Source organism: Mirounga leonina, unplaced genomic scaffold, assembly GCF_011800145.1.
Source record: "Mirounga leonina isolate KUSES-001 unplaced genomic scaffold, KU_Mleo_1.0 Mir_166, whole genome shotgun sequence".
NCBI classification, from domain to species: domain Eukaryota; kingdom Metazoa; phylum Chordata; class Mammalia; order Carnivora; family Phocidae; genus Mirounga; species Mirounga leonina.
The window spans coordinates 32,896,255-32,917,341 of NW_023270418.1; the positions used below are offsets into that span (position 1 = coordinate 32,896,255).

At 59.3% G+C, this 21,087-nt stretch overlaps 2 protein-coding genes across 7 annotated transcripts; both read left to right on the plus strand.

Annotated features, from left to right (window-relative positions):
• Window positions 1-6: 6 nt before the first annotated feature.
• ANKRD13D (ankyrin repeat domain 13D) lies at window positions 7-9,532 on the plus strand. 3 transcript variants are annotated; one of them, XM_035013376.1, is made up of 15 exons: window positions 7-219; window positions 760-895; window positions 992-1,116; window positions 1,827-1,872; window positions 1,959-2,102; window positions 2,365-2,554; window positions 6,215-6,281; window positions 6,683-6,764; window positions 6,982-7,043; window positions 7,147-7,277; window positions 8,027-8,184; window positions 8,283-8,399; window positions 8,479-8,642; window positions 8,724-8,815; window positions 9,163-9,532. In XM_035013376.1, exons 1-15 carry the CDS (start codon window positions 130-132, stop codon window positions 9,374-9,376), a joined length of 1,818 nt encoding a protein of 605 aa, XP_034869267.1. In that variant the 5' UTR covers window positions 7-129; the 3' UTR covers window positions 9,377-9,532. The 3 variants fall into 3 exon arrangements, with proteins under 3 accessions (XP_034869267.1, XP_034869269.1, XP_034869268.1); XM_035013378.1 differs by lacking the exon at window positions 7-219 and adding an exon at window positions 497-578; XM_035013377.1 differs by lacking the exon at window positions 7-219 and having other exon boundaries at window positions 809-895; window positions 975-1,116.
• A 983-nt stretch (window positions 9,533-10,515) lies between these two features.
• On the plus strand, window positions 10,516-18,422 carry SSH3 (slingshot protein phosphatase 3). 4 transcript variants are annotated; one of them, XM_035013379.1, is made up of 14 exons: window positions 10,516-10,702; window positions 11,187-11,227; window positions 11,807-12,038; window positions 12,937-13,055; window positions 13,138-13,209; window positions 13,558-13,623; window positions 13,723-13,911; window positions 13,994-14,087; window positions 14,497-14,625; window positions 14,708-14,754; window positions 15,445-15,591; window positions 15,788-15,988; window positions 16,085-16,358; window positions 17,428-18,422. In XM_035013379.1, exons 1-14 carry the CDS (start codon window positions 10,637-10,639, stop codon window positions 17,689-17,691), a joined length of 1,941 nt encoding a protein of 646 aa, XP_034869270.1. In that variant the 5' UTR covers window positions 10,516-10,636; the 3' UTR covers window positions 17,692-18,422. The 4 variants fall into 4 exon arrangements, with proteins under 4 accessions (XP_034869270.1, XP_034869271.1, XP_034869273.1 ...); XM_035013380.1 differs by having other exon boundaries at window positions 11,190-11,227; window positions 17,428-17,691; XM_035013382.1 differs by having other exon boundaries at window positions 16,657-17,684.
• The last annotated feature ends 2,665 nt before the right edge of the window (window positions 18,423-21,087 follow it).

The window sequence follows — 21,087 nt, forward strand, 5'->3', positions numbered from 1 at the left end:
GCGTGGGGCGCCGCTCCAGGCTGCGCGGACCGTGGGCGAGAGGGCCGCGGCAGGCCCGAAGCCGAGGCGGGGCCGGGTCGCCCCCGCCGCGCCCGCCCTCCCTCCCGCGATGCGGCGCTGAGGCCCAGCATGGCCGGCCCGGGCCCCACCTTCCCGCTGCACCGGCTCGTCTGGGCGAACCGGCACCGCGAACTGGAGGCCGCGCTGCACAGCCGCCAGGTGAGACCCACCGGGCGCCCGGGCTGTCCTCCGCGCAGCCCACTCAAACCGTGGTCTCCGTCCTGGAGGCCGCCCGGCCTGAGCCGAAGCCCGGGTCACTGCCCCTCTCGCTTGAGCCTCTGGCCTCGGCTTCCAGCGCTGGGCCTCGCCCGCCCGTCTGCCCGCTTCGCACTGCATCCGGCCCCCGAATTCGCGCCACACCACCCCTGAGCCAGCAGGCTGAGGACAGGCAGCCTGGTTCTGGCCCCCAGGCCCCCCCAAACTCTTGACATCTGCAGCTGCACCTCTGCCTGACCAGGCTGCCTGACCAGGCCCCACCGCCGGATCCCCAGCTCTCTTCCTGGCCGAAGGCAGGAGAGGTGGGCAGGCCCTTCCCACCTGCTCCCCCCCTCCTCCTACGAGGACACGCAGGCCACCCTCAGCCATTCCCATGGCCTGTCTGCTGTCTTTATTTCCCGCCATGCCCCCCAGCCGTGTTCAGCCTAGAGGCCTTCTTGCTTCTCTTTGCTTGCCCTGTGCTGAGTGTCCCATCTTCCCCAGCACGACATTGAACAGGAGGACCCCCGGGGGCGCACTCCCCTGGAGCTGGCTGTGTCCCTGGGGAACCTGGAGTCCGTCAGAGTCCTCCTTCGACACAATGCCAATGTGGGCAAAGAGAGCTGCCAGGGCTGGGCAGGTACTGCAGAGGGCACAGGGGCTCCCCTGAGGCTGGCGATGGGGTTGGTGCCTGGGGCCATCGACAGAGCTCCCCTCAGCGGCCTGGTGCCCCTAGTCCTGCAGGAGGCAGTCAGCACTGGGGACCCCGAGATGGTACAGCTGGTGCTCCAGTATCGGGACTACCAGAGGGCCACACAGAGACTGGCTGGCATTCCGGAATTGCTCAACAAACTCCGCCAGGTACGGCGGGGACAGAGGTACGGTCCGTCAGGAGGGGTAGGGAGCCGCGTCAGGGGGCCGTGACACACTGCGTGGGGGGTCACTGGCCACCTGCCACCCACTCCGTCTGCGCAGCATGCTTTCCCATCGCTGTCGACAACAGTGACCCCATTCCAGGGTCATGTAGGGAAGAGGAGTCCAGGCCCACATGGGCGAGACGGGGCCCTTTAGGAGGAAAGCTGTTGCTGATGTCAGGGGTCCCTCGTACCAGAAATCTCCACAGAGCTTTAGATGTGGGCCTGTTCCCTGGGGGGAGAGTTTCATCTGACTCTGCAGGTGTGGCCTGGTGCCCCTGAGTACCTGTTGGCCCTCCTCAAGCATGGGGGGCAGGCCCAGAGGGGGTCATTGTGCCCTCTTTACAGATGAGGACTCTGAGACCTAGGGGGAGCAAGAAATTCCCCCAGGGCCCCTCCGCAGTCTAGTGGCCAGGTGGACACTGACCTCCGGGCTCCAGATATTTAGAGTCTGTTTATCCCAAGACCTTATTAGGGCCCCACTTAGCCCACCCTTTCCTGGGGGAGGGGTGTGGTTGTAGTGGGGGCGTAGCTAGGACATAGCACTTGAAGACTTGCTGAGGGGCTGGACTCCCAGAGAGGGGCTACAGACAAGGAGCTCCCTAGGCCCGCCGATCCTCAGCACCAGGCCCTGACAGGTGCTCTGGTCTATCTCAGGCCCCCGATTTCTACGTGGAGATGAAGTGGGAGTTCACCAGCTGGGGTGAGTGAGGACCTCTTGGCTCCGCCTGGGGCGGGGCGGGGGGATCCTATGGGAAAGAACCATGGTGACCCCCGCACTCCCTGCAGTGCCCCTTGTGTCCAAGATGTGCCCGAGTGACGTGTACCGAGTGTGGAAGCGGGGGGAGAGCCTGCGGGTGGACACCAGTCTTCTGGGCTTCGAGCACATGACCTGGCAGCGTGGCAGGAGGAGCTTTATCTTCAAGGGCCAGGGTGAGCTCTGGGGGACTCACTGTGGGCATGAGGCAGGCCGGGATCCCCCTCCACCACCCGCTGGATTCTCTGTGGCTTGTGAGAACGGTGCTGTTCTTTTTCTCTACTTTCTGGAAACAGAGGTTGAGGGTGGAGGGGACCCACGGGCTGGGGCCTCACCCACTTAGCAGCAGGTGGCTGAGGGCACCGTGGTGGCCCTTTCCCCCGCTGTCTGGGGCCTGGCACTGACTTGTGCCCCTCACGCACCCGGGCCGGCTGGCAGAGGCAGGAGCCTTGGTGATGGAAGTGGACCACGACCGGCAGGTGGTGCACACCGAGACGCTGGGGCTCGCCCTGCAGGAGCCGGAAGCGCTGCTGGCCGCCATGCGGCCCAGTGAAGAGCATGTGGCCAGTCGGCTCACCTCTCCTATCGTCTCCACCCACCTGGACACGCGCAATGTGGCCTTCGAGAGGTCAGTTGGGGCCCGGCCACACCGCGGGTCCCGGTTCAGGCCTCTGGGAGGGTGAGCCGCTCAGAGGCTGCTCAGGTGGGGGCAGGGGTCCCTGCAGGCCCAGTGTCCCACCCAGACCACCTGCAGGTCCCGTGGCAACCTTCAGGCCCCTGCACGTCTGTCTGAGGGCAGCGGTCTTCCTGGGAAGGAGGCTAGGTCAGGGGGCCCTCACGTGTTTTCCCATCACAACAAGGATTTAGGCTGTGGTTCAGGGCAGCTCTTCACCCCAGTGTGGGTTTCTCAGTAGTATGGCTGTTTCTGGGCCAGAGTCCTTTGTGGGTAGGGTCAGATTCCTACCAGCCAGGCTGTTCTCTCTCTGACAACATATGTCCCAGTTCCTGGAACAGACTTCAGAAATAACCTTTTTGAAAACCAAACAAACAAACAGCTTTATTGGAATATAATTTTGTATACTGAACAGTTCACCTGTTTAGAGTGTACGATTCACTGGTTTTTAGCGTGTTTGCGGAAATGCCGCTATCACCCCAGTCAATTTTAGAACATTGTCATCACCCCAAAAAGAAATCCTGTAGCTGCCAACTCCCGTGCCCTCACCCCCTTCCCCAGCCCTAGGCAGCCACTCATTTACTTTCTCTGTAGATTTCCTTATTCGGGACTCTCCCATGAATGGAATCATGCGATACGTGGTCTTGTGTGACTTCTTTCACTGAGAACGTTTTCACACTTCATCCAGTTTAGTGTGTAACTGCTTCACCCCGTCCATTGTATGCCTAGCTCACATTTTGTTTATTCACTCATCTACTGACGGACATTAGGATGGTTTCCACCTTTCGCCTTTATGAAGGTTTCTGTAAACATTAGTATACAAGGTTTTATGTGGACATAGTTTTCATTTCTCTCAGGTGTATACCTGGGAGTAGAATTGCTAGCTCATCTGGTAACCAGATGTTTAATTGTTTGAAGAACTGCCAGACTGTTCACCAAGGGGGCTGCAGCATTTTCCATCCCCTGCCCCCCGAGCAGTGTTTGACGGTTCCAGTTCCTTCATGTCCTCACCAACATTGCTGTTCATTCATTTATTTTTGGATTACAACCACCCTAGCGGGTGTGAGAAGGGGTATTTCACTGTGGTTGTGATTTGCATTTCCTTCATGGTGAATGATGTGTGGAGCACCTTTTCATGTGCTCATTGGCCATTTATAGCTCTTTTTTTGGAGACGGGTCTATTCACATCCTTTGCGCATTTAAAAAATTGGGTTGTCTTTTTATTATTGAGTTGCAAGAGTTCTTTATATATTCTAGATCTAAGTCCCTTCTCAGGTATGTGATTTGCAAATATTTTCTCCCGTTCTGTGGGCTGAGTTCTCACTCTCTTGACCGTGTCCTTTGACGACACATTTTTAATTTTCATGAAATATACAATTTATGTATTTTTGAATTTTTTCCTCTTGTCACCTGTTCCTCCAGTGTCATGTCTAACAATATTTTGTCAAATCCAAAGTGACAAAGATTTTCCCCTGTGTTTTCTTCTCAAAGTTTTATAGGTTTAGCTCTTACATTTCGGTCTTTGATCCATTTTGAATTACTATTTGTGTATGGTGTGAGGAAAGGGTCTGACTTCATTGTTTTGCAGGTGATGACCCACTTGTCCCAGCACCATTTGTGCATAAGACTGCTCTTTTTCACTGAATGGTCTTAGCACCCTTGTGGAAAATCAGTTGACCACAGATGTATGGGTTTATTTCTGGACTCTCAGCTCTATTCCGTTGACCTATATGCCAGTCCTTGTGCCAGGACCACACTGTCTTATAAGTGTTGCCTTGTGGTAAGTTTTGAAATTGGAAAGTGTGAGTCTTTTGACTTTGTTCTTCTTGCTCAGGATTATTTTGGGTATTCTGGGTCCCTTGCAATTTCATAGGAATTCCAGATTCAGTTGGTCAATTTCTACAAAGATATCGTTGGGTGGGATTCTGATAGGGTTTGCGTTGAAACTGTAACTCGGCTTGGGGTGCACTGTCATCTTGACAATGTTGAGTGTCCTCTTCCGTGACCATGTGACCATTTCCCACTTACTTAGGTCTTTAATTTTTTTTCTTAATATTGTCATTTATAGCTCTAAGTTTCCTTCTAACCACTGTTTTAGCTGCATCCCACAAGTTTGAGTATTGTATCTTTATTTCCACTTATCTCAAAGCATTTTCTGATTTCTCTTTTGATTTATTCATTGACCCTTTGGGTTTTTTAGGAGTGTGTTTACTTTCCACACCTTTGTGAGTTTCCCAAATCTTTATTCTGTTATTGATTTCTTATTTCATTCCCTTGTGGTTGGAGAACATGCTTTGTATGACTTTTCTCCTTTCAGTTTTATTGAGGCTTCTTTTATGGCCTAGCATATGGTCCATCCTGAAGAATGTTTCATGTGCCACCTGAGGAGAATGTGCATTCTGTTGTTGTTGGGTGGAGTGTTCTAAGAAAGTCTGTTAAGTCTCTTTTATAGGGTTGTTCAAGTCTTCTGTTTCCTTGTTGATCTTTTGTCTCCTTGTCCTAGCCATTATCAAAAGTGGGATATTGATGTCTTGTAACTATTATTGTTGAATCAGACACACTTTTATTTTTCACTTTTTATTCTGGAAAATTTCAAACATGTATGAAAGAAGAGAGAATAGTTAGAATGTCCTCTTCGCCCAACTTCAACACTTAACCGACATTCTATCAATCTTGTTGAGTCTATCCTTCCTTGCTTTTTTCCATTTTTCTCTGGACTATTTTATTTTATTTTTAGGGAGGGAGAGAGAGGTGGGGGGAGGGGCAGAGGGTGAGAGAGAATCTTAAGCAGACTTCATGCCCACCGTGGAGCCCACTGCGGGGCTCGATCTCACGACCCTGAGATCATGACCTGAGCCAAAATCAAGCATCGTTATCCTCAACTGACTGAGCCCCCCCAGGTGCCTCTTCCCTGAACTTTTTTTTTTTTTTAGTTTTATTTATTTATTTGACAGAGAGAGACACAGTGAGAGAGGGAACACAAGCAGGGGGAGTGGGAGAGGGAGAAGCAGGCTTCCCGCTGAGCCGGGAGCCCGATGCGGGGCTCGATCCCAGGACCCTGGGACCATGATCTGAGCCGAAGGCAGCCACTTAATGACTGAGCCACCCAGGAGCCCCCAAACTTTTTTTTTTTTTAAGATTTTATTTATTTGAGAGAGAGAATGAGAGAGTGAAGTGGGGGGAGGGGCAGAGGGAGAGGGATGAGCGGACCCCCACTGAGCAGGGCTTGATCCTAGGACCCTGGGATCATGACCGGAGCTGAAGTCAGACACTTAACCAACTGAGCCATCCAGGCGCCCCTTCCTGGACTATTTAAAGCACATCCCAGATGCCATATCACTTTAACAGTAAATGCTTCTGCACATGACTCTAACAGATAAGGATGTTTATAAGACCAGCCCCAACACCATTATCACACCTAACAAATTAATGATAATTCCTCAGTACTTTTTAGTCCCCAGTCCCTGTTTGATTGTCCCCAGCTGTCCAGGCGTCCTCTCAAGGCCCTTGCGTTTCATAGTGGGAAGGCGAATTGGAAGGGGTCTCTGGAAGGGAAGGCTCTGGCTAGGGCCGAGGGGTCCGGATCCTCACGAGCTCCTGTTTGGTCTGTTTCAGGAACAAATGTGGTATCTGGGGCTGGCGGTCTGAGAAGATGGAAACCGTTAGCGGCTACGAGGCCAAGGCAGGAGAGGCTAGTGGTGGGGGCTGGGGTAGGAGACAAGGCCCAGGAACTCCACTGCTTCTCCACACCCACCCATGTGGAGGAGAGACAGAGTAGCCCGTGGGCTCTGGAAGCCCCGTGTGGCCATGGGAACTCAGGGGGGCCCGAGTGCCCAGGCCCCGCCGAGCACATAGGGATCACCCCAGCACGGGCCCCGACTCGGGTTACCGAGATGACACGAGGAGCGCTTTCCCCTCATGACTGAGCCCCCATGGTTCAGACCCTGCCACCTCCTCCACAGTGGGGGGCGAGATCCTGTCTGTCCCTGCAGAGAGGAGGACGTGGGTCCTGTACTGGTGAGGCTGAGTGTGGGAAACAGGCTCTGAGCCCTCAGCTCCCCCCGTGTCCCCCCTGCTCCCCAGGTATACAGTGCCACCAATGTGGAGCTGGTGACACGCACTCGCACGGAGCACCTCTCTGATCAGGACAAGTCGAGGAGCAAAGGTAAACCGAGGTGCGCCTGCCTGCTGCCCAGTCACACCATATGCTGGGGTCACCCTGGTCTGGGGTTAGGGCCACAATGTCTGGGACAAGCTGGGAGGCCTCCCCATTCCCATGTGCTCTGTCTCCCACCCGACAGGAGGCTCCCAGAGTGGACAGGGGGGCAGTCTGGGGGCAGTGGCCCAAAGTCTCCTCATGGGCTCCCACCCTTTCTCCTTAGGAGGGAAGACTCCATTCCAGTCCTTCCTCGGGATGGCCCAGCAGCACTCCTCCCACAGCGGGGTGAGCCAGGCCCCCAGGTGGGGGGGTCACGGGCAGGGGGCCGGTGGGCAGGGCCAGGCAGGCACCCTCCTGAGCACTAAGTCTGTTCATGGGGCCCTCCCAGGCTCCTGTGCAGCAGGCCGCCAGCCCCACCAACCCCACAGCCATTTCCCCCAGTGAATACTTCGATCCCAACTTCAGCCTGGAGTCGAGGAACATTGGCCGCCCCATTGAGATGTCCAGCAAAGTACAGAGGTGAGGTCTTGGAGCTGGCTTTGGGACTTCCCTCAGGGACGGGGACCCTGCCTGGTCCCCCTGAGCCCTTGCAGACTCCTGTCACACTTGGGGCCCGCCAGAGTGGGGGACCCACTCACCCAGCTGGCTTCCTGCTAGATGCTCCTCCGTGGGTCCAGAAGCCAGGTCTGTCTTATCCGTGGTTATTGGCACCAGCTCGGGGGCTTGGCCCAGAGCACTGGTTACTCTTGTCTGGTGAATGAATGAATGGGCAGCACCGCCCATTTATGGCTTTCTGTTCAATTGAATGAGCACCTGCTGGAGGCCAGCTTATGGCAAAGGGGAAGGGCTCACAGCGCTGCCATCTCCTGACTCTGTGGCCCCAGGAAATGTCTTCCCCTCTGAGAGTCTGTTCTCCTCAGTAAAATAACAGTCACACTTGTCCCCCTGCTCACAAGGGCACTGGGAGGATCTGATGAGCCATGACATAGAGCTCACGGTGGGCCCAGCACTGTCCAGGGACCACAGGTAGACTCCGCATCCAGACGAATTGAGGCTACCATAGGCCCCAGCCTGGGCCCAGGGTCTGGGGGGCAGCTCGGGCAGTAGGGCCAGAAGGACACACGCTCCTGGGGAAGGCAGGCGGGACAGCTGAGCAGACAAGAGGGCAGCGTAGTCTTGGCAGAGAGTGTGAGTAAAGGCAGGTGTCCAGGCTGGGTGGGTCTTAACAGAGGGGCCGCCAGAGGTTCCTTGACTCACGTCCTGTGCAGGTTCAAGGCCACGCTCTGGCTGAGTGAGGAGCACCCGCTCTCCCTGGGTGACCAGGTGACGCCCATCATTGACCTGATGGCTATCAGCAACGCTCACTTTGCCAAGCTGCGTGACTTCATCACCCTGCGCCTTCCCCCTGGCTTCCCAGTCAAGATTGGTGAGGGGTGGCCTGGGGCACTGGGGGCCCTTGGGCAGCTCCTGGGGACGGGGGCCGGCCGCTGGCCCCGGTGGCTCAGGCCCGCTGTCTCCTCGCAGAGATTCCCCTTTTCCACGTGCTCAATGCCCGCATCACCTTCAGCAACCTGTGTGGCTGTGACGAGCCCCTGAGCTCAGTGTGGGTGCCGGCCCCTGGCCCTGGCGGCCCAGCCTCAGGTACCGCGGCAGGGAGGCGGGCTGCGCCGCTCCCTGGTCCCCGAGCCCCGGGGCTGAGCGTGGCCCTTCTCCTGCGCAGGGAGCCCTTTCCCGTGTGAAGTGGATCCCGCTGTGTTTGAGGTGCCCGAGGGGTACAGCGTGCTGGGCACAGAGCGCAGCGAGCCCCTTCGCGACGAGGATGACGACCTGCTCCAGTTTGCCATCCGGCAGAGCCTGCTGGAGGCAGGCGCGGAGGCCGAGCAGGTGGGACGCGGGCAGGGGCCGGCCCGCCTGGGTGCTGGCACGGGTGGCAGGCGTGACAGCTCCGGGCTTCGTCTGCTGCAGGTGACAGTCTGGGAGGCCCTGACCAACACCCGGCCTGGTGCCCACCCTCTTCCCCAGGCCACCGCTTATGAGGAGCAGCTTCAGCTGGAGCGGTGAGGCCCTCTAGGACCTACTAGGACAGTGTCTCAGCCTGCCCTGCCCCGAGGACCCTGCCAGCCAGGGGGTCCTTGGCTGGTGGCGGCGGGTAGTGGGGAGGCACTAGGCCCGGGATCCCATGCCCTCTCCAAGGCCACCTTCCATAAGCAGCGCTGCCTACCACTGAAGGCAGCGTGAGGATGGGGGAGACGGGGCCCCTCGCCTTGTCTCTTTTCTCTGGTCTTCTGGGTCCCAGCCACCCTGTCCTTGCCCTTGTCCTCCATAGCCATGATCCTGCCCTTAGCCTTCTTCCCCAGCCTGAGCGCTCACTGGTCTGCCCTTCCTCTCACGCCTTGTCTGGAAGGGCCCTCCAAGAAAGCCTGCGGATGTCCACAGAGCCCAACGGCCCAGAATCCCCTCACAGGACCCCCCCGGCCCCAGCCCCCTCAAGCTTTGAGGAGCAGCTTCGCCTGGCCCTGGAGTTGTCTTCGAGGGAGCACGAGGAGCAGGAACGACGGGGGCAGCAGGAGGAGGAGGACTTACAGAGGATCCTGCAGCTCTCGCTCACAGAGCACTGAGCACCCGGCCCCTGGGAGGGCTGTCTGGGCTGCTGCCCCACCTGCTTTTGTAACTTATTTATTTATAAACTCTCTGCTGCTAAGCTTGGGGCCTGGAGCCCTGGAGGTGGACTTGCGTTGGAGACCTAGGTGGAAATAAAGAGACTTTGAGCAGCAGGCTTATTCTGCTCAATGGGGAGACAAGGTGGGGAGGGGACATTGAGGGTGGACGCTGTGGGCAATGGCTGCAGACCTGGGTTTGAATCCTGGCTGTAGCCCTTTCAGTTTCTCCGAGCCTCAGTTTCCTCAGCTGTAAAATGAGACCGCCTCCCACTCCCCAGGGCTGTTGGGAGGGTGAAATGAACCCACATATGTCAAGTCCCTTACAGAGTAGGTGCTCCATTAACATCAATTCCCTGGAGTCCTCCTGTGACTCACTGGGTCTTTACCAGAACCCACCTGTGCTCCTGTCTGAGAGGGGGAAGGCTGGGCCTCCAGACTACTGCCAGCCATCTGGGAGGAGCCCCCTGCACACCAGGCCTGGATTCCTGCACTGACTCCAGCATGTTCTATCCCAGTGATTTGGACAAGTCACTTCCCTCTGCTGCAGCTCTGCCCTGCGCACCTCCAAGGTGGCCCTGAGGGTCCCCTGTGAGCTACAGGGGTCAGTTCTAAATCCCGCCTGATTTCCCCTGAAGCTCTGCATGTCTCCCAAGGATTCGTGCAGAAGGGCCAATCAGCAAGGAGAAATAATTTTGGGGTCCCCCCCAACTTAAGACTGTGTCTGATCCTCTCCAAGACCTGTGTCCCCAGTCCTGCTTCCCTAGGTCTCAACTCTTCTAGGTAGTAGCGCGGTTGAGGTCCAAAGCAGAACTCAGGTGACCTAAGTGGGCGGAGCCGGGAGGGCAGGGGCAGGGGCGCCTCCCCGGAGGAGGGACCCAACCCGGGAACGAAGGCTGCAAGTTGCAGGACCTCTGGACACTTCCCTCCCGGCCGCGCTCCGCACCTGCGCCCCGCCCCGGGTCCGCCCCCAACGTGTCCGGGGGCGGGGGCGAGGCGGCCGAACCGGAGGAGACGCGAAGGGAGGGGCGGCAGCCGCTTCGCGCTGGCTCCGCAGGCCCGGCTGGACGAGTGTCTGGCCCTTTAAGGGCCGCCCCCGAGGAGGTGCCAGGCCCTGGTGGCTCCGGTCTCTCCTTCCTGGTCCTGCGGGGCAGGGACTGTCCGTAGAGCTGTGGGAGGGCAAAGTGCCCGCACCGGCCCAGGTGTCCCCGGCCAGGCCCCATGGCCCTGGTCACCGTGAGCCGCTCCCCCCCGACCAGCGGCCACTCCACGCCTGTGGGGCCCACGGTAAGTCTGGCTTTGCCGTGGTCCGGCCCACGCAGTTGGCTGCCAGCTGCGCCTGGGGGAGCGCGTCCTGCCCACGGCCAGTCTCCCCTTGAGCCTGGGGGTGCGGGGAGGGGGACCCCAAGTATCACGCTGGAGGGGATTGGGAGGGGGTCTTGAGGCTCCCAGGAACTCAGACCAAAGATCTGGAACCCCGAAGCGCCAGCCCAGACTGCAGAGGCCCTACCCACTTCCAGGCCCAGATCTGGGCCAACCCCTTGGACACCTCCAGCACCCCCACCCACTCTCACCCCACGCTGCCCCACCTGGACCTGGGCCCAGGCTCCCCCAGTGCCTCCGGGTGCGGAGTGGACTGGGGTGGGAAGGGACCTGACACCTTTCCTGGTTCCAGTCCCCAGTTGGGAGGGGGGGCGATGGCACCCTGAGAGCAGAGAGGAGAGTCCTTGCCACTGCCCGCCTCACCCTGCCCTGGGGGCTGCTTTCTCAGCAGGACCAGGCATCCAAGCGGGGAAGCCGGCTCCAGCGAAGGTGAGCGCCTCTCCCCAACACAGACACCCACATCCAGCTGCCAGGCCTGGCCACTGCCACCCTGGAGGACTCGCAGCCACAGCCAACTCCTGAATCTGTGGGCGGTGTTGCCAGTGGGCACGGCTGGTGGGCGCAGTTGGCTTGCAGCACTGACTTGGCTGCCTTTGCTTCCATCTTCCCCCTGGTCACCACCATCGTGGACCCTGGCTCAGGCCCGTAGTCACAAACCAAAGGGCAGGTTGAGACAATAGGGCCCGAGGACTCCTGGGGTCACCACCAAGTTTACAGCATCTCCTGAGTTAGGCAGGTACGAAGGAAAGGGAGCAACCCTTGCCCGCCCCCAACCCTTAGACAAGTGGGTTGAGGGCTTGAGAGCCTCCAAGACTGTAGTTCCCCAAATGGGCTGGCCTCAGCACTTGGGAACCGGCTAGAAATGCACATTCTCAGGCCTCCACTCCAGACCTACTGACTCTCCAGGGATGGCGCCCAACCCCCGTTTTAACAAGCCTGGTAGGTGATTTGGATGCACCTGTCCTAGGGGTATGAGGGACCCTGATGGCTTCCCTGCTGCCCTGCCAGGCAGAGCTTCGCAGTCCTTCGCGGGGCTGTCCTGAGACTGCAGGATGGAGAGGACGAGGGAGAAGCAGCTGAGGCTGGCCCCGAGGTGGTGGAGAGACCCCCAGGTGAAGAACGGCCCCACGGGGACCAGACGGATGATGGGCATGGGCCCCAGAGCCCCAGGAAGCAGGAGCAGAGCCAGCACCTGCATCTCATGGTGGAGTTGCTGAGGCCGCAGGACGACATCCGCCTGGTGAGGGGCGGCCCAGAGCCCCCTGAGAAGCGGGGAGAGCCCGCCCTTGGGTGGGTGGGGGGGCAGGATGGAAGAGAGCTAGCCCGTGTGTCTGAGTGGGGAGCAGTAATATGAACCCCCAAGCCCTGGTGAGCCTGCCGGCTCAGCTAGTCGTTTTGACAGGGCACAGTCAAGTCTTCAGGGCTCTGGCGGTGTGGGAAACGGTGGCAGGAGGTCTGTCCTGCTTGAGCCCATAGGGCCAGATTAGGGCCGAGAGCTGGCCGTTACACAGAGACGGGGTTCTGTGCAACCCGCGCAAGCCCTTCCTGACCCCGCGAGCTGTCTGCCTACTGAAGGCCTGGCCTGGCGCTCAGGAGGGCCTGCTGAGCCGGAGGGGGCCCAGGCGCCATGGGGCACAGGTGAGAGCTTGAGGACCAGCTCCCAGATGCCTGTGGGGCACCTCCTTGTCTGCCGCAAGATGGGAAAAACAAAAGCAGGTGGTCTCTCTAAAGCTGGATTTATTCCACTGAAGTACCATCCTTCATTGTGGGATCGAGTCCTTAGTATTTCTCGGGTGAGAAACCTTTCTTGAATCCAGTGACGGTGATGGCAAGTGGAAAGGTTTTTTTCTAAGCCTCCTTCCTAGGCAGAAATTGAAAACGGGCAATCTGTGTCAGGCCCATTCTCCCCTTTTTTCCACACATACCCCCTTTAAGAAAAATCTTCTTAAACATTTTGTGGGACCGTGAAATCCACAAGTGGGGAACCATCAGATTATAACCACCAATCTGGTGTCTGAGAAGAGGAGGGCGGGCAGCACGTCTGTTCTAGGCCCAGGACTGTGTCAGGCGGGGGTGGGGGGTGCAGGGTCTTCTGGGGCCACTGTGACCCTGGGCTTCTCCCTCCTTATCTCCCCCAGGCAGCCCAGCTGGAAGCAGCCCGGCCCCCCCGGCTCCGCTACCTGCTGGTAGTTTCCACACGAGAACACCTGAGCCGGGATGAGACCGTCCTCCTGGGGGTGGACTTCCCCGATAGCAGGTGGGAGCAGGGAGAGGAACGGGGGTGGGGGCGAGGAAGTGAGATGCTGGGGGACAGTGGCTTTTCTTCTGTCCCCTGCCAGTTCCCCCAGCTGCACCCTGGGCCTGGTCTTGCCTCTCTGGAGTGACACCCAGGTGTACCTAGATGGAGATGGGTAAGAGGTGGCAGCTAGGGGGAGGAGAGAGGGGAGGGGTGGGGCCAGCGGGGCGATGTGTATGATGGGGCAGCTGGGCACTGGGGAGCCGTGGGAGAACTCTGGGCTGGGCATCTGGCGCCTGGGCCTGCTCAGCTCTATCTCTGGTTTGCTGTGTGAACCTAGGCAAGTCACCCAGCTTCTCTGGGCCTCAGCTACCCCACATCTGGCAAATGGGGCTTGTCTTGAAGCCCAGGGATGTGCGTACATTCTGTGGAGCAGCCTCATGAGGTAGCTAGTGGCTTGGCCTCTCAGGGGCTCTGTGCCAGAGCCTGGAGTTGGGTTCTACCCTCACCCGATCTCCCTCAGGGGCTTCAGCGTGACGTCTGGTGGGCAGAGCCGGATCTTCAAGCCCATCTCCATCCAGACCATGTGGTAAGGGTCAGGGTGGCCCGTCCTCTTCTCAGGGATGGCTGAGGGGCTGGGGAGGGGTGGCAGGGAGGCCAGTGTGATCCAGCCTCTCCCCTGTCCTAGGGCCACACTCCAGGTGCTACACCAGGCATGTGAGGCGGCCCTCGGCAGTGGCCTTGTGCCGGGGGGCAGTGCCCTGACCTGGGCTGGACACTATCAGGACAGACTGAGCTCCGACCAGAGCTGCCTCAACGAGTGGATGGCCATGGCCGACCTGGAGTCTCTGCGGCCTCCCAGCGCCAAGCCTGGCCGGTCAGTGCAGGGAGGGGAGGAGAGGGAGGGTGTCGCAGCAGAGTGGGGAAGGCGTCCCTGGACTGACGGGCTCGGCTCCCAGGCCCTCAGAACAGGAGCAGATGGAGCAGGCGATCCGGGCTGAGCTGTGGGATGTGCTGGACACCAGTGACCTGGAGAGCGTCACTTCCAAAGAGGTGGGCTGGGGGGCGCCCGGCTGGCTCGGTCAGTAGAGCAGGTGACCCTTGGTCTTGGGGTCATGAGTTCAAGCCCCACCTTGGGCGTGGGGCTTACTTTCAAAAAAAAAACAACCAAAAACACAGAAAACCCAAAGAGGTGGGCTGGTGCTGGGGAGGAGCAGGGGTGAGGAGGGAGCTGGGCCCCGGGTGGGGGGTGGGGGGGCGGTCCTCCACCTGGGGCAGAGCTTTCCTCTCTTTCTTCCCACCTTGCTTGCCTCCTGCCCTGAGCCAGGCCCCCACGCCTGGCTCAGCTCCTCTGTCCAGATGGGACGGGTGCGCCCTCTGAGGCCCCAGAGGGAAGGGTCGGGCATCAGGACACTCGCAAGGGACCCCCTGAGCCTCGGCGCCCCTGTGGCTCTGCCTGCAGATCCGCCAGGCCCTGGAGTTGCGCCTGGGCCGGCCGCTGGAACAGTACCGCGACTTCATCGACAACCAGATGCTGTTGCTCATGGCCCAGCAAGATCGCGCCTCCCGCATCTTCCCCCACCTCTACCTGGTGAGCAGCAGCTGGAGGGGTGGGGGGGCGGGGCGACGCTGCAGCTGGGGGGACGGAGGATGATGCTCCCCTCCCTCCGCAGGGCTCAGAGTGGAATGCGGCGAACCTGGAGGAGCTACAGAGAAACAGGTAGGGCTCTGAGCCCCTCAGGGCTGCCCACCCTCTGTCTCCCCGCTTCACTTGGCCTCCCCCGCAAGGGGCAACCTGGCCAGAAGCCCCCAGGCCCCCCTGAAGGGCTGCTAGCTCCGCTTCCCATCCCGCCTCTGGGGCTGCTCCCCCTGCAAGGCCTCCCCGGGCCCACTCGCCCTCCCCACGCTGTAAAGCAAGGCCTGGACCCAGGGCCTCAGTCTCACGGAGAAGAGGGGTGGCCGCGGGCGTCCCGCTGGCCTGTCCCAAGCAGGAAAGCTCCTCTCCAATGACCGCGTCGCAAGGGAGAAGCGCGTGCCCCTCTCCCGGGGGACCTGGCCACCTGCTCTCCTAGGTTCCTGCCATTTGTCCACCGTGGGCTTCCAGGAAACCCGCTGTGGCCCCCGTCACCCCAGCTCCGCCGCAGATCCACGTGGTCTCAGCTTCGCTCAAAGCTGTTCTCTGACTTATACTAGAAGGCTCAGCACTGCAGTCAGCCGAGCCGCTGGCTGGACCAGAGGGGACAACTCCAGCGCGGCAGGGCGACAGGATTCGCTCAGGGTCACGCCATCTCCCCCCCACTCCGCCCCGCCTGACTCTCCGAACCAGCCAGGCTCCGCCGGGTCTGCTGGCCGATGGGCCTCCCGTCCCCCCACCGGCCACGTCAGCCAGGCCTCCCGCCCTCTGCTGCAGGGTCAGCCACATCTTGAACATGGCCCGCGAGATTGACAACTTCTACCCGGAGCGCTTCATCTACCACAACGTGCGCCTCTGGGACGAGGAGTCAGCCCAGCTGCTACCCCACTGGAAGGAGACACACCGCTTCGTGGAGGCCGCAAGGTTGGGGCACCCCCGCCCCCCCCCCCCCCGGCTCACCCCACCCCAGCTTCATCCTGCCGGCTTTGCCCTCAGCTCTAGGACTCCTCCTGGCCTTGCCCCGCTCCTCTGCTCTGGGTGGAGCACTACCCGCCCTTCCCCCACACTGACGGGGGCAGGGAGGGGGGGGGCGGGGGAGCTGACCGTGCGGCCTCCACAGAGCCCAGGGCACCCGGGCGCTGGTGCACTGCAAGATGGGCGTCAGCCGCTCAGCTGCCACGGTGGTCGCTTACGCCATGAAGCAGTACGGCTGGGGCCTGGAGCAGGCCCTGCGCCACGTTCAGGAGCTCCGGCCCATCGCCCGCCCCAACCCTGGCTTTCTGCGCCAGCTGCAGACCTACCAGGGCATCCTGACCGCCAGGTTCGAGGGGGAGACGAGGGGAAGCGAGTAGGTGGGTGCCGAGGCTGGGGTGGCTGCTGGGTCCCTCAAAGCTGACCCAGGGCTACCTCCTTACAGCCGGCAGAGCCATCTCTGGGAGCAGAAAGCGGGTGGGGCCTCCCCAGAGGAGCCCCTCGCCCCCGATGTCTCTATACCTTCCCCACCGCTTCCGCCAGAGCCAGGGGGCAGGGCGGAGATGGAGGCTATGGGTTTGGAGGAGAGCCAGGCAGCCCCGACAGAAGAGCCTGGACCACGGCCCCGCATCAACCTCCGAGGGGTCATGAGGTCCATCAGCCTCCTGGAGCCTTCCTCGGAGCTGGAAGGCACCTCAGGGGCCAGTGACCTGCCAGAGGTGAGGCTGGGGCCAGGGAAGAGGCACAGCGGGGGACAAAAGTAGGAGCGGCAGATGGGAGGAAGGAGAGAGATCAGGACGGGCGCTCGGCTTCCCATGGGGACCACTTCCTGGGCGGCTCCGTTTCGTCCCCTCAAAGCGGCCAAGGAGACCCAGTGGGGGCCAGTGAGCGCTGTCCTTCATGGAAGCTGGAGAGCAGTCATGGGCCAGGGGCATCCGCGGGGGCTTCTGGGCCGAGCCAGCCCTGGGCTGGAGGCTGCGGGCATGCTCAGCCTGATGAAAGCACTTGCTTCCTAAGGGGCAGGGCTGCCCAGCCATCCTCCGCAGGCCAGGAGCTGGACGACCAACTGCTGACCCTAGATGAGGTGGACGAGATGACCTCTGCAGCCCCTCCCAAGTCTGGGGGGCAAGTGACCCACCAGAGGATGGGGTGCAGAGGGGTCATGGCACCCACACAACCAAGTACTGGCCTGAGCAGTTGAGCATCATCTCCGTGCTAAGTGCTGCAGGGCATGAGCAGAACAGAGGCTGGCCTTTGCCTTAGGAAGCCAGACGCCACCCCGCTCTAAACACACACGCGCGCGCGCACACACACGCACACAGGAGACTTGAGGCCAGAGCTCGTCTGGGAGGGCCGGAACGCTTGGGAGAGGCTTCCTGGAGGAGGTGGCACTGGGTATGGATGGTTGGTGGGTGAGTGTGGATGTTTCTAAAGGCAGAGTGTCTTCATGTGGCTCCCGGCTCAGAGCCCAGCTCCTGGAAGGCTCTCAGGACTGACTGTACAGAGGCAGAGGGGGCAAGAGGAGGAGGAGGGGGCCCCAAGGATGTGGCAGGTGCGGGGAGGCTCAGGAGGGCTTGTGGGGCTAGGAGGTTGTAGACAAGCGAATGCCGAGGAGCAGGGACAGTGGGGCCGGGGTGTCGTCTGCTCTCCTGTGGAAATGTGACCCTCGAGCAGCCCAGTGTCTCTGCATTCACTTACCAGCCCACACCTGCCCCTTTCCAGACTCTGTGCTCAGTGCCCCTGCCCTGGAAAGACTTCTCAGTGATCCTTCTACTCTGACCCCGCCAGGTGTTTTCTTCAGAGGAAGACCCTCCAGAGACCCTCCCTCAGCTCTCAAAGGCCAAGGGAGGCCAGCGGGGCCACAAGGGGCCTTGGCCTGCCCTGAAGTCCCGCCAGTCTGTGGTCGCCCTCAACAGCGCTGCCCTGGTGGCCAGCCGGACCCAGGCCTTCCAGGAGCAGGGCGGGGCTGGCTGCGCCTCCACACCCAGGCTCCGGGGGAAGGTGGTGAGGCAGGCCAGCGTGGATGGCAGTGAGGAGGAGGGCGAGGCCTGAGCCCCCACACGTGCCCCTGGCCCCCAGATACAAATGGAGGGGCGGCACACAGCTCCTGGGACGAGCACCCTTCACTCCTGCCAACCTGTGCACATTCCTTTTAGCTCCTCCCCAGGTGGCCCCAAGACTCCATCACTACAGCCTCGGCTGCTGCAGCCTTAAGTCTCGGACATGTCCTCCTTTCCAAGGGCTCAAGACCTTCTCTGTCTATAACGGGGATGTGACCGGGAGACTGAAGATACCTTTGGGGGCAAGAACACCTTGCTTCGTTCTCAGTTGCTGCCGGGAACATTCACTTGCATCCACAGAATAAAAGTTTCCCAGTGCACAAAGGCTTCTGCTCCCTCCCTCACCCCCTCCCATCTGCCTCACCCCTGCGCCCTTCGTTCCCGGGGTCTGCTCGGCCAGGGACCCGGTGGCCCTTAAGGGCCGAGAGTAACCTCGGTCCCCAGACCCGGAGGCTCTGAGGAGCGGGGAGCTGGCCCACAGGCGGGGCTGGCGGGTCGGCCTCCCTCCCCCACGCCACAACCTGCCCATCTTTTGCTGCTGCCCCGCCCCCCGCCCCCCACCCCTCCCCCACAGCACTGCGCTGGGTCACAGGACACCAGGCCAGAGAGAGTCTCCTTTTTGTCCTTTACAGCCTCTGGCCAGTTTTTCACAGTCTTAATAGTGTCTGGCTTTGTACTTAGAAATAAAAAACATTTTCATATTATTTTCACTTTTATGATAAAGCCGTCTGCCTGTGAGTCTGATCCTTCTCTGGTTACCCGAGGAGTCTGGTCTCTCCCAGCCTGTCTGGTCTCCTCACAGCTCCCAGGTGTCTTGTGACAGGCCTGTTTGGGGGAGTGGTGGGTTTGGGGTGGAGTGGAAGAATGGGGAAGAGAAGAGGGGAGACCCGTGCTATCTCCCTCATCTCCTAGGGCAGGGCCTGGGTAAATGTTAGCTGCCCACGTGCCCCTCAGGCAGGTTGGCAGGGGGCGGGCAAGCCTACACTGGGCAGCAGGTGCTTGGCTCTGTTGGGACAGCTGAAGGGAGTTACCCAGGAGGAAGTGGGAGCTGCCAACGCCTATCTGACAGGACCAAGCCTGTTCCAGAAGCTAAGGCTCATTTTGGACACTTGATGACAGTTCTCGAGCACATTTTGGGTCCCAAGAATCTTCCTCCTGCCACAATGCAACAGAGCCTGATTTTCCAAGCCAGCCCATCACCGCCAAGGAAGCAGGCCCCTCAATGGGCCCTCCCCCTCTAGGTACAGGTTCCTTTTGGTCAGGTTTAGTGTTCAAGAAGAGTAAGTGGGCCCATCTTTGTCACTTCTGTCCCCTCCTTCCTTCAAAGCCAACTCAGAGGTAGGAGTTGGCACCAAATATTCTCATTGATGGAGAACTCGTACCCATTTTAAGGGCATTTTTCATCCAGACCCTGGTGGGACCCCAGCACTGCTCTAGCCCTGGGGTACCAAGGGGGCAGGGAGCCTGGGTTCTAGCCCTGGCTTTGCCACTTAGAAATTACTCCACCTCCAGTCTCTGTTTCCTTCTATAAAACAAAAGGATTAGACCAGGAAATCTCTAAGTGCCCCCCTTCCTGCTTTGATAGTTCAACAATATATGTCCTCCATACACTGATAGAATTCACCCTCAACGTGTTCTCTAGAAGAGGAAGCATTTATATCTATCTGTGGGTGACATGCCTAGGGTCACAGGCAGGGTCCAGAGAAGCCAGTCTGATTCTTGGTCCACTTGGCTGGTCCACCCTTCTGAGCAAACAGGGGGGCTGCCTGCCATCCTACAGCCAGCCCTGAGTCCCACCCAGACTGCCCTTTCAGTGGTCCTAAGCCATGCTAGGGGCAGGTAGGGTGATAGGAGGGAAGCCAAAGCCAGGCCCTGCCCTCCTGCAGCCTCTGCAGCTGGGAAGGGGGTTCCTATCATGAACTCTGAGCTCTGGGGCTAACCAGAATCTGTGGAGGACTCTTTGAGAAGTAAGAATTCAGCACCTGGGAAAACAAAAACTGGAGGGGAAACTGCATCAAAAATGCAGACAGGGGCACCTGGCTGGCTCAGTCAGTAGAGTATCTGACTCTCGATCTCAGGGTGGTAAGTTCAAGCCCCACATTGGGTGTAGAGATTACTTGGAAAAAATGCAGACTAATGATTAAGAAACACACACACAGCTCACGCAAATTGCTAAAGGGGGGGAAGAAAAAGTATGTGTCCCTTTGATCTTATTTTCCAATCCTTCATAGGCAACCACTGTTACTGCTTCTTCCGAGTCCCTCCAAAGACATTCCATGCTTCTGTCATCAAATATATTTATTCTTTTAAAAACATAAATTATACTCTATTAACATTCTGCACTTTGAAAAATTGTTTCATAGCACAAAGAGTTGCTTATCAATTCAGGAAGCTCTGCCTAATTTCTACAATAATCATACATATTCTTTTTCTTTAAGATTTTATTTATTTGAGCGGGGGGGGGGGAGAGCACAGAGAGTGAGAGGGAAGAGCAGACTCCCTGCTGAGCAGAGAGCTTGACGTGGGGCTCTAGCCCAGGACCCTGAGATCGTGACCTGAGCTGAAGGCAGACACTTAACCTGCTGAGCACCCAGGCGCCCCAATACATGTTCTCTTCTATGGACTCCACTATTTTATTTAAGCAGTCATCTACTGATGAACATTTAGGTTGTTTATGAAATTTTTTTTCATTCCAAGTAATGCTTAAGTGCTCATACATACTTTCTTGTGCACACATGGCCACGAAACCTGTAGAACGGCTGAAGCAAAGCCTATTTGCATTTAATTTTGAAAGGCATTGCTTCATTTCCTTCCAAGAAGTTGCACCAACGTACAGCAAAGGGGAATGCCTGTTTATGTCCGGCACGCAATGTCCTTTCCATCGAACCCTGTAACACTCCCAGGAGAAAGAGCAGGCATTATCATTGCCTTTTTGGAAACGGGAAACTGAGGCTCAGAGAAGTCACGGAGCCTCTGATGAGGCCTCAAATAGGTCCCAAGCTTCTAGATCTCAGCCCGGAGGCCTACCTCGACGGACAGGGCGGCTCCCAGGCTGGCTCGCCCGGATCCACCAGTTCTGCCCCAGGCCGGCCGGAGGGAGGGGCGGGACGACCCCCGCGCCCGGAATCCCAAGTCGGCCCCCAGCCGGGGCAGGAGTCTCTCCGGCGCCGGGCCGCCCGCCCAGCCCGGACGTGAGCCCTCGTGCCACGAGGAGCTCGCGTCCCTCGCACAGCAGGTGCCTCCTAGGTCAGCGCCCACCTTCACCGGGTCCTCCCTCCGCCGGGCCCGGGTCGGCCGGGCTTGGACCCGCCCCGAGCCAGGGCGGCCCCTCCTCAGGACTAGATTTCAAACGGCCAAACTGTACGCGCCGAAGAGAGCGTGCCCCGCC